Source organism: Mus musculus, chromosome 6 (assembly GCF_000001635.26).
Source record: "Mus musculus strain C57BL/6J chromosome 6, GRCm38.p6 C57BL/6J".
NCBI lineage: Eukaryota > Metazoa > Chordata > Mammalia > Rodentia > Muridae > Mus > Mus musculus.
Genome location: NC_000072.6, coordinates 97,302,117 through 97,315,007, shown reverse-complemented (window position 1 = coordinate 97,315,007; position 12,891 = coordinate 97,302,117). Strand labels below are relative to the sequence as shown.

Here is a 12,891-nt window from a genome sequence, read left to right as displayed (position 1 = left end):
GAGTTCCAGGGCAGCCAGGGCTACACAGAGAAACCCTGTCTCAATATATATATATAAAGTTGAGACAGGCTCAGTAGTGCATGTGTTTAATCCCAGCACTTGGTGGTAGAGGCAGGTAAATCTCTACGTTCAAGGCCAGCCTGGTGTGGTATACATCAGACCTATTTTCTAAAAGTCCCTCAGGGCTCCCACCCCTTCAAACTATCAGACTGTTTTGTTTTGCTTTAAGGTTTTATTTATTTATGTTTGTGTGTGAGTTTTTGCTTGCATGCGTGTCTGTGTTCCACATGTGTGCCTGGTGCCTATGGAGGTCAAAAGAGGTCAAACAACCTGGAACTAGTGTTACAGCTGTGAGCTGCCCTCTGGGTGCCGGCAATGAACTCCTCAGGTCCTCTGGAAGAACAGGCAATGCTGATTCACCTTGCCAGCCCCAAGTTCAGGTGGAGATATGGCAGAGGTGACCTCGGCTAGAATAATGGTTGATATCTACAAAATGCCTTAAATATTTAAGACACTCCTTTCTTTGAATGATGTGTCATAATGTAGCAAATATTTTTTTCCCTAAAGTCTTCAGATGCCTTTGTGTCTGAACAGGAAGAAGACTTCATGTGCATACGATATTTTTACACACGAGTTTATTTTCTAACAGTATTTGACGCTACCTACCATGGTCCCCTACCTCGGCGTTTAAATCCTGGACTCTTCCTCGTTTGAAGACAGAGGATGAGTGACTTTGAGATATGTCTTCCTGTTGTGATTTCTGGAAGATATCTTCCGTGACTCCCCCTCCTTCCATGTTTTATCCATTCCTTTACTTTTGTGATATCAGAGTAACCCAAGACACCGCCCGCTCGCCTGTATCTGCTTGCTTCTGTTGATTCCAAAGAGACAAGTAATCATTGCAAACGAGTCCAGAATAGAGAGACATTGGGGAGGCTTTGTCGACAGTCTTCCTTTCACACTTCCGCTCTTTCCCTTTTACAGCTAGCAGCATCAGGGAAACAGCAGATTCTCCACTGCATGGCTTCCACTAAGAGCACGTTGACAATGAACACTCACTCCAGCCAGCTTTAGAAAAACATGTCCTTTCCATATTCTGAACGCTATTGAAAACGAATCCCGTCCGTTGTCTTCCTCTTTCTTTAAAGTCTTCAGGATTAGCATTTTAAGTTGGGCAATTTTGTTTTTTCTGTTTGTGGTAGGAAGATTGCAAGTAGGTTTGTATACACGCATGCACACAAATGCTTTGCTGTTTTAACTCAAACGACACATACAATGCCTGACAAGTTACTACATCCAAGATGTGGTAAATCTGTAGTGTAAAGCTGCTTCCATTTTGCCTCCTTTTAAGCCCGAATCTTCTCCTCACATTCGGAATCCCATTGGCACCTTCGACATTTCTCAGAGATGAAGAGTCCTTCTTATCTGTTTCCGAGACTACTTCTCTAAGAAAGAGTTTCAAACCAGGCAGGTTGCCTTGGATATCTCCCTAGCCAATTTCCCTTTCCCCTTTTCATTAAATCTCCACATGATTTTGACCAGTTCTGGTTTATTCTTTGCTGTTAGGCACTGGGACCAGAGAAGAGCCTGTATCCTGGTTGAAATCCATAGTCGGTAGTCTGTTAGGATTTGAACACTAGTGCACCTTTAAACAACATCCACCCGCCTCCATTGGCCCTTCCAGACCCTCAGCCTCCTCCCCCTCACCCCTAAAAACAAGCACTCAGAAACACTTGAAAAGTGTACTGGAAGAATGATGGTACACACTTCATGGAAAAAAAAAAAAAACTGACCTATCAAACAACACTATCTTACATCTAACCACCAGCTAGATCAAGTGCAGTTACAATAAAAAGTATTTGTAGCCACTGTAAACGTTAATAGGATCGCACTGATAGGCACATGGAATTTCTAAAGGATTCTCCAGATGACAGACAGAGGTCTGGGCTCTGAACTGACAGACAGTCATTCATTTTATGTCAATTTTCTCATAATTTTGAGAAATAAGTATTATTTTTATTTTTGAATTATATTTTCATTTGAATTTGAGAATAAATGTTGAGGACTGACTTCCAGAAAGCACGAGAATCAGGCAAAAACAACAACAACAAAAACAAACAAACAAACAAACATGGACAGGGACTAATTCTGTCAGTTTAATTTCATCCCAGCTTTTCTCAAGCTGAAGTTTCATGGCCCACTTACTCCCTCTACATTCTACCCAGAGTCCATGTTGTTAGCAGTCCCAGGCCACCTTCATACTGTTCTGTCCAGGATCTAAAAGCACCCTTTGCATAAACTTTTAAGATGGAGGAGGGGGACTGGGGGGAGGGGGGAAGGGAGCTCTTCTGACACAAAAAAAGCCCTGCCTGTCTCCCATAACGTCTTCTGCAAATCCAGTTGCCATGTAATTATTTCCGATTCTCTGTAAATAACTAGAAGCCCTTCAGTTTTAAGTAGGGTTTCTCCTTTGCTGGGGCGCCAGCTTGCTCTGCGCTCCGGGCAGGCTGAATGGAGTCAGCCTAGCATTTCCCATTCGCAAGTGATAAGAGGGGGAGGTGGCGGCGCGCAGAGATCAGGTTTCAAGTGGAGCCCTGTTTTTATGTGTGTGGGAATGGACGCAAAGGAAAACACAGCCCGGCTGCCTTCTGACTCTTCCTGTTGAACCTGTTCGTGTGCCAGTGAGTAGACCTGAGTAAAAAGGTTTTCCTCAAACAGCCTTGGGTGCAATTCGTGCCTGGATTCAAAGTCGGCTCACCTCTCAGGAAGTACCGTGGGAATCCAGGCTGCCCCATTTTAGAACTCTTTTTCTGAGAAAATCTACCGGAGAGAACCTGGCTCCCCTCTCCCTGACGTGGAAAGAGTGTGCTGGGGAGGTGTCCCTCGGCAGAGTGGCTGATGTCAGTGGTGTGTCAACCGTGGGAGGCTTGGTTTGTGAAACCGAGTTACACCTAAGTGTCTTATGAAACTCGATTCAGAAGGTACCGGAGCTACCGTCGTGGGTAGGGAGGCAGGCAGGATCCCTGGGCTTCCTCTCACGTTTCTGCCCCATTTGGGGGAACTTTTGGATTGAAGGAAATGACAACGTCAGCGCCACAGAAACCGTAGGTGTGGGTATGTAGCTCTTTGTGTTTACTAATTCCTTGAAACTGGAGAGCCGGGGCAGTTGCAGACAGACAGCTGGGTGTCTGTCCCTGCTGCACGCTAGTCAGTCGTGCTGTTTGGGGTCTAAGGTTCAGTCTGGACACTGGCTCTACAGCGGCTCTTACAAACTGTACAGCTCAGCCCATCTTAATGTGCGCCCACGTTTGTGGAAAGCTTCTGTTCTTTGGGAAATGTGTTTTCTGATTGTGTGCTGCAGAGCAACGCTTCTTAGACAACAAAGTGTGTTCTAAGAAAGGCTCTGGGGGTCGCTTTAATGTGGAGGCAGATCTTAGCAATGTCTGAGGTTGTAGGAGAGGACCACCCGGTCCAAGATAAGACCTCGAAGAGCCTGCATCAATCCAAAACTTAATGAAAGGGCTGCAGAAATCAGCCAGGCACTCTCAGCCCTGTCAGTATGCACAGTTTATCATATTATTTGGCTTTTGAAGACACATTTCCAGCAAAGTTTGTTTCTCCATCCAAATGACAAGTCACTTTGAGTCCCCCATCGTAAAGGCAGCTGGACAAGGCAGGCAGAGGTTGGGAGCTCTGGCCACACCTGGCAGCTCTTCACTTGAGAAAGCTGAAAGAGTCAGCCGTCGCCCCCACCCCAGCCCTTGCTGGATTCCTGGCATTCTGTTTGTGTCATTGTGGGGCACTGGGCTAGGTGAGCTTCTTAGACTTGCCTGGGATGTTCTTTTACTTTCACTTTGCGTGCCTTTGAAATGTTATCTTTGATCTTTATTGAGACATCCCCTCTGGTGGCTTTTCCATTTAAATGTGAAGTCTAGCTAGGTCTTTTAAGCAGAAGGTCTGTGCTTACAGTAACCATGCAGGTTTCCTGTCCTAAGGTTGAGTCAGGGGAAAAACTGATGCGTGTTCTGCGGATGCGCGGTTTTATTGTTCAAGGAAGATTTACTGGTGAGGTGAAGTTTACTAGGTAAACATGAGAGAACAAAATGGTTTCGGGTTATAGTTGATTTGTACAAAGTTTATAAATCACCTGTTTGCGCTTGACCTTGCTGGTGTAGCTGTGGGGGAACTTGCAATCATTTCCTTAGGACTTGTGGACTTAGTAAAACTAAGAGTAATGAAAGCTACATGGTTTTCTTAATTTCTTTTAGCTATTTCAATGGAAGCAGCTGGAAAATTTGTATTTCCGTGAGAAGAAATTTGCTGTGGAGGTGCACGATCCCCGAAGGTAAAGATCAGAGTTTTGTATGAGCTGTGATGCGGCGACTGTGTATGCATAGCTGTTCGTATTTGCTTGTATTTCCCTTGGAGATTTACCTCCTAGTGAAGTCATTGTGGTCAAAGATTAACTGTGTTTAACCTATAGGGTAACTGTCAGGCATTTTCAAAGCACTGGGCCGTTTTACATTTCTACCAGTGTAATAGGTGAGGTTCCAGTTTCTGCATAGTCTCTCTAGCATTGGTTACTCTTAGTATGTGTATGTGGGTGTATTATTTTTAAATATAATATTTATTAATTTTAGGGACTTCATACACACACACACAATGTGGTTTGCACACAATCTCCACCACTTCTCTCTATAACTACACCAGGCCTCTATGCAACTCTTAATGCTTTTTTTAACCTACTGAGTCCAATTTGTGCTGCTTATATATTCGTGGATGAGGGACCAATCACTGCAGCCAATCAGTGTACCAGGATCTGTGTGTGTGTGTTTTTTATTAGGTATTTTCCTCATTTACATTTCCAATGCTATCCCAAAAGTCCCCCATACCCACCCCCCCACTCCCCTACCCACCCACTCCCCCTTTTTGGCCCTGGCGTTCCCCTGTACTAGGGCATATAAAGTTTGCAAGTCCAATGGGCCTCTCTTTCCAGTGATGGCCGACTAGGCCATCTTTTGATACATATGCAGCTAGAGACAATGTGGTGTGTGTTTTAAAGCCATCTTGGTGATAGGAAATAGCCACAGTTGTTTGAGCTGCCATTCCCTTCAGGACTGGTTATAGCTCAGGCTATGGTTATAGCCAGAGCTTCTTGGCAGGGGTTAACTGGCTGTTTAATATCTTAAGAGAGTTATCGCCGGGCATGGTGCACGCCTTTAATCTCAGCACTTGGGAGGCAGATGCAGGCGGATTTCTGAGTTTGAGGCCAGCCTGGTCTACAAAGTGAGTTCCAGGACAGCCTGGGCTATACAGAGAAACCCTGTCTAAAAAAGAAAAAAAAAGAAGTTATCTATTCTGGTGCTTTGCCTATTTTTATTTTGAGTGTTTGTGAGTCCTGAAAGAAAGAAAGAAAACGCCACAGTAGTCAAAGTTGTTCGCATGAATAGAATAGACAGGATGCAGGTATCTGAACAATCAACAAGCATCCTTCAGTAGTTATTCTTTAGACACTAGGTAGGATTTGGAGGTCAGAGGAACAGGAGGAAACCGCTGTGACAAATAGATGACCCAAGGAGATTAGCCAGTTCCTACTGAGAGCATTGGTGCACCAGCCCCTCCCCCAACACACACACACACACACACACACACACACACATCCCATGCCCTTCTGCCCTCTTCTGCCTTCCCCAGTCGGCTCAGCTCTCTTCTCCCTGTGGTTCTGTGGTTGTCTTTCTTGCTCGTGCTCCTGCCTTTCGTTGCTCTGGCTCTCCTCCCTCGCCTGCCTTTCCTATTTTTACCTGGTGGACATGCAGCAGTCTGGACTGACGTGAGCCTTGCACATTCTCAGTCAGTGTCATCAAGTTCACCTCCTGCAGGCTGAGACTCCCTCAGTGCTTCCTGAGGTGGCCCCCCTGTCCCCCTGTGCTCCCTCCTCGCCTTGGGTAGAGACTGTTTCTGCGCCTCTTATCTCTCCCTACTTTTGGGAGCCCCATTTCCGACTAGATGCTGTCCCATAGCTTCCCAGTTGACTAACTCCTCATTCAGCTTTGAGTGTGTCGGGATTTATGCAGAGATCGATGGGGGCTGATTGGTTTTAGGGCAACATCAGAACCTAGGCCTTGTCAGGCAAAGTCTATGGCCCAGAAGGACAGAGGGAAGGAAGGCACAGTGTGGGACAGCTCTGTCGGCTAGGTACACACCATGTGCTGCTGGCCCAGGGGTGAATAACTCATGACTTTCTTCGTGTTTTAGGATTTCAGTGTCTAGAAGAACCTTTGGACAGAGTGGCCTGTTTGTACAAACCTGGTATGCAAACTCTTCTCTCATCAAGTCCATCTGGGTAATGGCCATTAGCCAGCATCAGTTCTACCTGGACCGGAAGCAGAGCAAAGTGAGTTTCTGGAGGGGCTCTAGTCCTTTTTCTCTCTGTTCGGAAATGAATTTTCTCAGAAAACATGTAAGAAAAAAAATGTTTTAAACTTTGCTGCCAACTGTCTTGTTTTTTTTTCATATATTTTTTTAAGAGATGGGATATATATATATATATGTATATATATATATATATATATATAAAATTTAAAGGTTGTGACATTTGGTATGCATATGTTCCTCCAGCGGTGACATTGCTGGTGACATTTTAAAGTTAGTGACTGGATCCTGCATGCTTTGCTGAAAACTTCCACTTACAAAACTAAAGTTTTCTGTTCTTTTCAAAGTCCCACTTTACAGATCTAAACTGCCCCATGTTGACATCTTTGATTGCACAGTAACCTAATCGTTGTATTGCTTTAAAATGTGATTATGTTAATTACACTTCAATGTTATTCACCTCATAGGCAAAAATTCCTTCAGCCAGAAGCTTAGACGACATCGCCATGGACTTAACAGAGACTGGAACACAGAGGGGCTCCAAACTGGTGACTCTGGAAGCAAAGAGTCAGTTCATCATGGCAAGCAATGGCAGCCTGATATCCTCAGGTATTTCCCTGTTCAAGAAAGTATAAAGCCGGGTGTGGTGGCGCATGCCTTTGATCCCAGCACTCGGGAGGCAGAGGCAGGCGGATTTCTGAGTTCGAGGCCAGCCTGGTCTACAGAGTGAGTTCCAGGACAGCCAGGGCTATACAGAGAAACCCTGTCTCAAACAAACAAACAAACAAGCAAAAAAGAAAGAAAGAAAGTATAAGCAATCTTTGTGTGTTTGCTACAGATCGTTTCCAAATGCAACTTGTTGAGGCCCAAAACAAAACAATAAAAACCAAACCAAAGATGTTTTATTAAAATGCAACAGTATGCAAAAGCTTTGAATTCATTTTAATCTGATGTATGTATTTATTTATTTATTTTGCGATAGGGGCTCACTGTATAACCCCTGCAGGCCTCAAACTTACTGCCCTGGGATGCACCACCGCCAGCCATCCTTTAACGATTTTTAAAGAATATGAAGCTAAATTGAAAGTAGTCAAGCTGTATAAATACCATGACATACAGAGATACCGAGTACCCAAGGCTGTCTTAAAAGATGTTGACTCCCTGCCGGGTTGATGCCACGAATTCTCCACAGAACATAAAAGTCTATCTGTGCACAGTGGCAAGTACCTAGTTCCTAGACTGTAATCGTTGCACCCAGCCCTTTCCTTTGTGGGAGGTCTGGAGTCTCTTATCGCTAAGTCTGTGGAACGTCACTAAATGGCTTGTCTTTTCTAATTCCCCTCTAATTCTGCTTGTAGGTGAAGTAAGGGGAGTGGGGGGTTCCTTTGCATAGAACATTCCATTGCCTTGCTTGCTTACTTTCTTAAAAAAAAAAAAAAAAAAAAAAAAAAAACGGAGTGGGGCCTTCTCAGGGACCATCTTCCCTTCATTCCAAAAGGAAAAAAAAAAAAAGGAAAGAAAAGAAAAGAAAAGAGGAAAAAAATGCAATTTCTCCTTGTGTATGCCTGAATCCCATAGCATTTTATTGGGGCTTCCAAAATGACTCAGCCACGAAGTGCAGGAGACATTTTCTTACCAGGCTTTTCCCGATGGCCAGGAGCATGTGAACGGTCTCCTGGTTTCCTTTCATTATGTTCAGAAACAAGGAGAAAAGAAATAAAAGCAGCATTGGGGCCCAGCTCGCCTCCCCAGCCCTTTGTCCCTTACTCAGCAAGGAAGGAAACAGGCCCGGTGTGAACCTCCCCGCCCTGCCCCCACTCCAGGTTCTCAGGACTCGGAAGGCATGGAGGAGCAAAAGCGGGAGAAGATTCTGGAACTCAAGAAGAAGGAGAAGCTGTTGCAAGAAAAGCTCCTGCAGAAAGTGGAGGAGCTGAAGAAGATCTGCCTGCGGGAGGCCGTGAGTGGCCCCTGGCCTTGCTGGCTTTGTGTTGGGTAACTGTGTCGCTTACGTGCTCTTGACCCTGTCCTGTTTTACAGGAGCTCACGGGCAGAATGCCAAAGGAGTATCCACTGAACATAGGCGAGAAGCCCCCTCAGGTCAGGAGGCGAGTGGGGACCACGTTCAAGTTAGATGACAACTTACTGCCTACTGAGGAGGTATGATGGTGGCGCTGGGCCGTGGTGTGCACAGGATGGAGGAGCTGTCTGTTCCCTACCCTCCATCTATTCCCTCGGTTCAGAATCATGCTGTAGATTTTTCTCTGAGCCACAGAAATAGACCACATGGCACACTCTTTCATGCACGCTCGGAGCAAAATTGAGATCCTTATTATTTTGTTCGCCATGTCATGGAGAGCATTCTACGAGCCCTGGGAAGAAGTTATCAATAGTATTACAGAAATTAAGATTGGAATTTAGCTTCAGATCCTTCTGCTTAAAACCAAGTAGCCTTCAGCAAATTGTTTCATCACCCTGGAGTGTCCGTTCATCTATAAAGTGGTCATCATGGTGCCCATCCCCTCTGAAGGGTGCAGTAAGGGTTAAGTGAGATAGCATATACAACATTCAGTATAATTAAGTTAAAGGATTTGATGGTCAACAGAGTGTATGCTCTCACTAGCAATTATGCCATTATGACCCACCCCGTGGTTGTTACAGGAATTTCACTATCTCAGCTGCCATTTGTAATAGAGGCAAGTTTTGATATTTGCTGAGTACCTGCCTATGCACTCAGGTCTGGCCTAAGCCCCTCGCATGGTGTGTCGGCTTATCTTTAGCACGCTTTCATAAAGTACTTTATTCCTTTTGCAAATTCAGAAAGCTAAAGGATTAAAAGATTATTTATGAGTAGTATATTCAGTCATGCTACCAGGAACAACCAGAAAGGGTAGTCAGACCCAAACGACGTGTCTCTAAAGGGCCACCTATGAATGTAACATTCTTCACGTGTGAGTCACAGGTTAGAGTCTCTTTCTGAAAACTGGCCTTATGCCAGCCAAGAGAATGGATGCAAAGTCATTTTCCTCCTTAAAAAAGAAGAGGTTGGACTGTGAGGTGATGTGAAGGTGGATGAGATAGGTCTTGTCTTCCTAGAGAGGGTCTGAGGATGCTTGCATTATTCAAATGTGGACAGTTTCGTGCCCAAAGGGTGGATTACTCAGGAACATGCAAGAATCTTTCCTTACTATCCAGACATAATGCGAGAGAGTGACTATGTGTGTCACACATAAAAATAAAGCTGTGTCATTGTCTAAATGCAGGATCCGGCTTTACAAGAACTGGAGAGCAATTTCCTGATACAGCAGAAGCTGGTTGAGGCTGCAAAGAAGCTCGCCAGTGAGCCCGACCTTTGTAAAACCGTGAAGAAAAAGCGAAAGCAAGATTACACAGACGCTGTGAAAAGACTGCAGGAGATTGAAAATTCCATCAACGAATACCGAATCCGATGTGGCAAGAAGCCCAGCCAGAAGGCTGCCGTTGTCCCACCAGGTGGGTAATGGTGAGCTGTGGGCAGGCCCCTGCTCAGGTCTCCTGCTGGGATGTTCCAGTCCTCAGCTTGTTCACTCTGGTGAAAGAGCAGAACAGCATCCAAAGCAACCGGGTAGACACAGTTGAATTTTCAGTGTCAAAGGCGTGTGTCAACGGCAGCAGGCTCACCGTTGCAGTTCCATAGGACAGGATATGAACTTTCAGGGTAAAGGCTCACAGGAATGTTGGCTCACGATATAACAGACTCCCTGTAACTGGCCTGGAGTCACTGCCCCATATACTTTTCACGATGCCGGCACGTCAGAACACTGAGCTTTAGATAGAAGCCTTTCTGCAAGATGTTTGAATGCAGCATACCCTGCATTTTCTTGGAGACCGTTCTTGCACGTGTGCTGATAGAGAAGGGGGTCCTATGATTATCCCATTGCAAGAGAGTATTTAAGAGCAGGCGAATGGGGGGAGGGGAGGGGAAGAGTAGGCAAATGGTAAATGATAACATGGAATGCGGAAAGATGAGAGATAAGATTATAACCACAAGGTAATTCTGACTTTGTATAAACCTGCGCACAGGATGACTGATAGGGAACTATTTCAAAATACTAATCGCCACAGAGTTGCAAGCACACCAATTCTCTTCTATTTCCAAGATTCTCAACATCTTGTATCTATGAAGTTCATATTCAGGAAAAAAAATAATAAAACAAATGGCGAAGTCTTTTTATGTCAATTTAAAGTCCAATTGACCTTATGCAAACACTAATGTGGTTTTTAGAGACAATTATTGATTATTTCTTTAAACCCAAGCCTTTCCTCCCCTTTGTGTGTTAACGCCTGAAAAATTGAGGCCATTCCTCCACTGGCTGATGGGTTATCATCATAACTGCTATCTTACATCTTCACAGGAACACGAAATAATCATACATTTTCTATTAGATAAGCTGAGTTTAGAGCAGGCCAGGCTTAGAGCCTATGATTCATCAAGCTGAGACATGACTTTCTGGAAGCGAATATACAGACATTAACACACAAATGTTAGTCCACTGGAGCTGGAGACTCTAAAGGTACAATCCAGTTGGTTTGATGATGGTTGCGTTCTTTGCCTCCAGACATGGGTGATTAACAGTGTGCGTTATGTTCATGGCCATTTGTCACAGCCAATTCACCCTCAAGCTGTGCTAGCCCCAAGTGTTCTCCTTTTTGGTGGCTGGCATTTGGACAGCAGATGGTACCATTGGTTGAGCATCTTTTGGATAGATGTTTGTGTAAGTGAACCCAGCAGCTGACTATCCTGGCATCTCGCCTTCAAGTTCCACTGTGCTCTAATTAAGAGAGAGTCCACCCGGCTCGAATAAAGATTAGCATTTGACTTTGAATGATGACGGTCCCTTCACAGTGGTTTTAAAACTTACACTGAGGTGTTGTATTTGGCTAGAACCTTCCACCAAAACACTCCATGCTGAATGTGGGATGGTTTGCAAAATCATATCAACACATCTGAGCCGACTCTATTCTACCAAATGGGCATCAGAAATGTTCAAAGCACTATGGCTGTCACTCCCAGTCAGACAGCCAAGTACGGGTAATAAAATGAAGAAGTATAGTTGGTATTTATCTAGCATTTGTTGTGTGCCTGGAGCTGGCTAAAATCTGCATGCCATTAGTTAATCAAATAGCTCATCTCAGCACTGTGCAATGGGCACTGTTGTTTTCCCCACTGCAGAGCTGAGCCAAAGATTCTTAGTGAGATGAAGCAACTTGCCCAAGCTCCCGTGGACAATAAATGACAAAAACAAGATTTAAACTCAGATCTTCTGATTCAGAGCTTTTAAAGTAGGGACAGTTTTGCCCTTCAGGCCCACACCCTAAGAAATATTTGGTGATATTTGTGGGCATTTGGGGGTTGACAGCATTGAGGGTAAGATGGCTGTTTTTGATCTGTAAGCAGACACTGTTTCTGCATTGTACAGAAGAGCTCCTTAGAACAAATATGGAATTCAGTCTCAAGGTATAGAAAACATTGCAAACTAGCTTAAGACCCAAACTCTGTGACTTTTAATCCTATTGAAAGTGATACAGTTAAGAGCTGAAAATTTCACTCGATCAGTATTGCCCAGAATACATGAAGTCATGGGTTCAGTCCCTAACACCACATAAAACCAGACATGGTAGTGCATGCCTGCAATCCTAGCACTTGGGACTTGGAAGTGTCAAGGTTATCATTAGTTATGTAGACAATTCAGGAGCAGCCTGGGCTTCTGTATAAAACCTTGTCTCCAGAAAGGGGGTGGGGAGGAGAGGAGATTGAGAAAGTAAGAGAGAAGGAAAAAAGAAACATAGCTAGCTAGCCCTTCCAGCCTCAGATTCCACATCTGCAGATAACAGCCAGCCTCAACTCAAAATATTTGTGGGAATATTGTCTTTGCACTAAACATATTATTTGATAAGCATTACAATAGAACGGATATTAAGAATTATAAGTAATAGAGACAGTACCCACAGTGTGCAAGAGAACTATGGAACACCCTCAGATTTGTTATCCTCGGGGAGACCAAGAACCAGTCTCCCCTCTGGATACTGAGGAGTGAGTAATCCATTGTAACATCTGCACAATAGGTCAGATGGTTTTTATCTCCAGTAGAATGTAAGTGATTCCGACAACAGCTAATTATTCTTAATGCGCTGTAATTGCTTACATTTATCTAAATGAAAATAAAATGCACTCAGTTGAAAATTGCTTCGCTGAACTCATTCTAATTGTATAAATGCACAATTATCCTAAAGGCAGCTATTTATATTCACAGAAGACATCATTCCATCGGAAAGCAGTTCTTTGTCCGACACCACCACCTATGACGACCGTAAGTGGCTCCTTTTATCACTTAAAAACATTAGATACTCTAAAGAGTGAAGATCATTTTTTAAGATTTTTATTTGTGTGTGTGTGTGTGTGTGTGTGTGTGTGTGTGTGTAGACCATATATATGTGAGTACCCAAGGAACCTGGATCCCCCAGAGCTGGAGTTACAGGCCA

General features: G+C 44.3%; 1 protein-coding gene across 8 annotated transcripts in view; it reads left to right on the top strand.

Moving 5' to 3' along the window:
- Frmd4b (FERM domain containing 4B) overlaps positions 1-12,891 on the top strand; it is a 330,791-nt gene that overhangs the window by 302,650 nt on the left and 15,250 nt on the right. For 6 of the 8 annotated variants that reach the window (NM_145148.2, XM_030255350.1, NM_001346637.1 and 3 more), the window contains 7 exons: positions 4,269-4,345; positions 6,256-6,394; positions 6,840-6,981; positions 8,196-8,329; positions 8,410-8,529; positions 9,633-9,861; positions 12,663-12,719. In NM_145148.2, the coding sequence (NP_660130.2) occupies positions 4,269-4,345; positions 6,256-6,394; positions 6,840-6,981; positions 8,196-8,329; positions 8,410-8,529; positions 9,633-9,861; positions 12,663-12,719 (898 nt within the window). Of the gene's footprint in view, positions 1-2,632; positions 3,115-4,268; positions 4,346-6,255; positions 6,395-6,839; positions 6,982-8,195; positions 8,330-8,409; positions 8,530-9,632; positions 9,862-12,662; positions 12,720-12,891 lie in introns of those variants that run through there. The other 2 variants (XM_006506006.1, XM_017321539.1) reach the window with 2 other exon arrangements.